A 5,417-nucleotide genomic window follows, 5' to 3' on the forward strand; every position below is an offset into this window, starting at 1 on the left:
AAAAAAATCAGAATGAATGAGGATGCATATTTGTTTGACATCAATGTTCTTCCATTTTCTTCAGTTTGTTTGTATTTCTGTTAGCAAACATAATAATAAAAAATGTTCATTGTGGTAAACGAAATAATAATTTGATCTAAGTAAGTTTTTTTCTTCCCAATTTGTAAAAAATCCTTATGTGATGGAAGAAAAAGAATAATATTTTCAAAATCTGCAGGCTTGTGTAATCAAAGTAAATGTATCTGATAAAATAATTTAGATATATTTTAAAAAGTTTAGTTTGCATGCATACAAATTTTAGATATTAAAAAATTATATCTCACAAAACAAGAGCAACTTATACATGATTCAGTACAATGACTTAGAAAAAACACATTAATATATATGTTCAACTGAATAAAAGTGTGTGGATTAAAAACTTGAAGTCAAAGGTTTATTTTTAGGCTCTAGAATTCTCCCTTTTTCTTTTTCTGAAACTACTTCTTCAAATCAGTTATATACACACTCGAAAAAATATGATTAATTCACATGTATAAACCTTTAACATGCATCATTAAAACAAGTTATGCATAAGTTAAAATTTTACCTTTTCACATTATACAAAGGAACACTACGCAAGCAGGCTATTGCAGCTCGTTTCTTGGAGGTGGACAATAGTTTCAGCCAACCTGTCCGAGTTGGGCGGGGATTGTGGGCCTAGTTGTGGAGGAACACAAACACACACAAACAAACCTTTCGAACTTTCATATAGTAACTAATAAAAATGCAATGTACAGATAAGTTAAATAAGTCAGATAAACGATGTTAGTTAACATTCCTTTTGTGAATGTCCAGAAGAAACATTAAAAGGAAAAAGGTACAAATCATCTAAAATAAAAAAAACATACTAAGCAAAACCAAAACGTTATGTTCTTTATCATCAAAAGCATGGTTAAAATTCCAGATTACCAGACCGAACTGAAGATAAAGTGTTGTTAGAATACTTACCTATCTCTAAATGTTTCTGCAACTAACTTGTTATTTTAATGGAGACACAATGGTAATATTAATAATTATAGAGTTTGTTAAATAGAATATGTGGTTGGTTATTTAATGCCAATAGACGCAGGTAGAGGATAAGACATTAACAAGCATGCTTTCACAGCATTTTCCAGGTTAGGAATGGATTTCATTAGTTAACATTGACAGTCCTGATATCTGATTACCTAGGTAGACTGTGAAGCGAGGTCATTCGGAAACAGGCAATTACAGCACGCTTTCTCTGAGTTGAAACCACGCTACGCCACACCCCTTTCTGCTGCCCCTGGGGGTGGTCAATCTACCAGGGAGGGGGTAGAAAGAGCAAAATATGAAGCACAAAGAAAATGAAACAAAAGGCGAAACAAAAAAGAAAGAAGCTTTAAATAAAGCAAACAATAGATTTTTAAGACAAGAAAGAATAAAACAGATAACGTATAATGTGAATAAATATCACTAGATTTAACACAGTTGGATATTTTCATAATCTTGTATTGTTATCAGTAATAATAAAGTCAGTAGTAAGAAATTACGAGAACAAAAATAAAAATAAAATTATTTCAGTAATCTTGCTTACATCATCATTATTTACAAAAAGCTTAACATCTGGGAGTAGAAAGATATAAAGAAAACTAAAAATAATATCTTATAAAACTCTATATAAACAAAACAATGTAAAACAAAAAATATATTCACTTAAGATTGGACAAACTTAGTTGCAATATCATGTAAAGATGAAATAAAACATTTTATTGTTAAATACTGCAAGTCTTCCAAAGAAGTAAACTAATTTTGATACAAGATTAGAAATCAAATTAAGGCTCCTTAACAACCCTAGGTACCCTGATAAGCTGCAAAGAATTGGAATACAGACAGTAATATTGCTACAAGTTTTTGTTTTTTTATATCTTTGATTTACAAAATAAGATTAGCTATAATTTACAATGGTATTTTTTCCCTCATCTCCTGGTAAGACAGACTGGATCATAAAATCTAATCCATTTTTTTTTCATACTATTTATTTTTTGGCAAAAAACAGTGATCAAACTTTTTGAGATCCTTTTCTCATAAGAAATTGGTCTTTAACTTTACACTTCATGATTAATGTTTCCCTTGAGTTATGGAGAAATAAAGTATGTATCAATTACAGAAACAATTTTTATCAGCTACACAAGTCTGAAAATAAAAAGCTGTAAAAGTCACTGTAGGTTAATAAATCATGAATATTAACAAGTCATCAACGTGGATCACAATACACATGTTTGCAACAAACATATATAAAAAAAGCTCAATTGTAAACAGATAATAACAAATTTCTTTGGACTTCAAAAAATGTTCATCCAACAGCCAGATTCCAATAGGTTGGGAGGCAACTGCAGTTGGTAGTCCTGTAGCTGGATAACCACTCATGGAAAATTTGCAGAGGTAAATATCCTCTAAAATTCTGTACACATCTGGCCTGATGAATAAGACCACATATTCCACCAATTCAAATTCAGCTGTTCCACTAATTCAAAGGTTTGGAGTTTCAAATCTTGGCAGGGTCATTCAAAACATTTTACCAGCATGGAAACACTATATGGTGTGTCTGGTGTATTAAGGGTTAACCCAATGGACCAGAACACTTGTGGGGGGTTATCTTCTGAAGGTTTCTACCTCACCCAATATATCTAAATGCACATATGACTTGCATACTTTTTATGATAGCTACATTATTCTTGTTGTGTAATATGATGCATTTTTCTCTAAATGGTCTTATTATATTTATTTACAACAATTTTAAAATGGTAACATAATATACAAAACAACTGACTGATGTAATATATGTTATAGACCATGCTTGCTTACTTTAAAAAACACAAACATATTCAGAATATGTTTTAATTATTTTTTCTAGCTTACTGCGTCACAGAAATAAACAAAGCAAAGATCATTAAAACTACTGAAAAAACTAATTTACTTTATTAACACTCTTAGTAAGCTGAATAATCAGAGTAGCAATGAAAGATTTAGATAGTTGTTAAAACAGTCTCATATATTATTATTTTAAACTATCTATAACCCACAAAACATTTGTGGTAGTTTTCATACCTTTTGCTTGAATTTTCCTTATTCTATCATTTTCATGCATACCATTTAAGCTACGCTTTCTTGCAAGCATTATGTGTTAGATTGATAAATCCTGGTCTATTTTATGCCGTCGGACAAATAAACTCACGTAGACATAACTTTATTTAACAAAACTACATGTAAAGTAAACAATAAAGTAAAGTAATGGTATTTATAATAGTGTACAGAGTATGAAACAGTTATGAACAGTCAGTGTATGACATGGTTTTACGAGTTGAAACAAATAAACTGAACAAAAACGAAGAGTAAAACCCATAGTAAAGAAAAAAAGTAGCTAAAATGTGTTTATAGCAGTCTGTGAAATGCACTGAAGAGAAATTATTGCAAATTAAAGTAAATGTAAAGTTGTAATGAAGGCAACTTTAGCTGAATATGCAGAAACATCTGAATGTGTGTTCACAAACTGATAAGCATATGGTTTTGAACAAACTGTGCACGCATATTTCAGAACTAAATAAGTCGAGAAAGCCCATAGAAATTATATTTAGTGTAATGTTAATTTTTTTTAGGAAGTTACATGCGGATTAAGTGTTGTTTGTGTGAAATACTTTGTAAATTATAATAACTTAAAGTTGAAATCAAAACCAGACATCATGTGATGACAATGACATTGTCCAATCGTGTACCATACTCATTGCATTGAAAAGTTTGACTAAGCAAAAAACGGGTAAGGTGATTTGTAAATGAAAAGCCAATATGCAATCCAGACTCCTTGGACAAAGGCCTTTCTAACAATACGAGATTTTTAGCATTTGATCAGAAAATTTGTGAGAAAAGTTCCAGACAGACAGATGCAAGCATATTATTTATACAGATAGAAACTCAGCATTAGTGGCAACTTACTACATTCAAGAATAGAGAATATATACTTATACAAAATACAGTAATTATAATTTTGAAAACTACTTGGTTCAAACTTTTCAATCTACTAGATTAGAATAAAACTAATTACACAAGCTTGAGTGAATTACCACTGCCTACTATGGGGTAGCAGGTATGAAACAGAAGTGCAAAAATAGGGTTGGAGGGTGGCTTCACTATTTATATGAACTTACTTTGTGATTCCTATCGTTTCTACAAATATAATGACAATACTACAAACTTGGTCAATCTGAAGTTCAGTATTAACTGCAGTGACTTGTTTCCTACGCTGTCTTTCTCTTAAAATATGACTAAAGGTCAGGAGTGATAACAGAGTATTAGTTGTTGTTACTTTCGTAGTATGTAAATATGTATGTATGTATGTGATATAATTTGTGATTGGTCAACGACAGACTGTCTAAATTGTGAAAGCAGTCTGGGGTGCTTTCAGAAATATTAGCTTCTGCTTTAAAGGTCCAAAATTTGTTGTAATGTGCTATGGTTTGATATAATTGTGTATGCTACATGTGCAGTGTCATACTTTATTTTCATGATCATTTAGTTTTATTTTCAGACATGCATTAAAATATGAAATAAACAGCACTAAGTGTGTTCATCAGACTTGTTTCTTCTTTTCTTCTACAGTTGTGTTTACATTAACCAACCAAATCTTTGAACCCCCCATTAAATGGGGGTAATTTACCTGTGTGCCATTATTACTCTAAATCAGGAATCCCACACTTATTACTCAGAAGTATTTAAGAAATGTATGGTCAAGGATAAAACTAATAGTTGAAATAAAAAACAAATAATTTTATGACATCCTTAAGCAATGTTAAACTAACTGTAGAAAGCTTAGTACAATAAAACAATTCTCTGGTGATATTTATTCTGTACTATGGTAAAATTTGACACTACAAGATGACAAACAGATTGCTTAACAAACCTTCCAAATGTTTAGATATCAACAAATACACAATAACTGTCAATTAAAATTTCTGACTCATAATAACTTTTAGATGTTTACAGAGATGTCTGGATTAATTTTTAATTGATATAAAATTGTCTCCTACAAGTGATTATTTTATAAACGTGTTAACGTACCCTCCCTCCCAAAACAAAACAACAAACAAAAACAATATTCAGCTGCATATGCAACATAACAAAAATGTTATAAATGTTAAGAAATAATTTCTGAACCAGAAAATGTTTCATACACAATTAGTATAATAAAGAAATTTATTTGAAATGTTTTTTATAAAAAAGTTAACGATTCTTTTATTTCTTTGTGTACGAATTTTCTTTTGATTTTCTTTGCAACATATATTTTAGAATGAAGATATGTTTGCGTCAGCGAGTCACATGACCACCGTGACGCAACGTTTCTAGAACTATCGTGTACTTTGGCG

The 5,417-nt window shown here is 30.4% G+C and overlaps 1 protein-coding gene across 1 annotated transcript in view; it reads right to left on the reverse strand.

The window, feature by feature from the left end:
- Positions 1-5,417, reverse strand: part of LOC106468694 (ryanodine receptor-like) — a gene marked incomplete at its 5' end in the record, with an annotated part of 134,442 nt that overhangs the window by 64,992 nt on the left and 64,033 nt on the right. The window contains one exon of the mRNA XM_022397055.1: positions 1,206-1,318. Coding sequence (XP_022252763.1) covers positions 1,206-1,318 — 113 coding nt within the window. The remainder of the gene's footprint in view (positions 1-1,205; positions 1,319-5,417) is intronic.

Source organism: Limulus polyphemus, unplaced genomic scaffold (assembly GCF_000517525.1).
Source record: "Limulus polyphemus unplaced genomic scaffold, Limulus_polyphemus-2.1.2 Scaffold3117, whole genome shotgun sequence".
NCBI classification, from domain to species: Eukaryota; Metazoa; Arthropoda; class Merostomata; order Xiphosura; family Limulidae; genus Limulus; species Limulus polyphemus.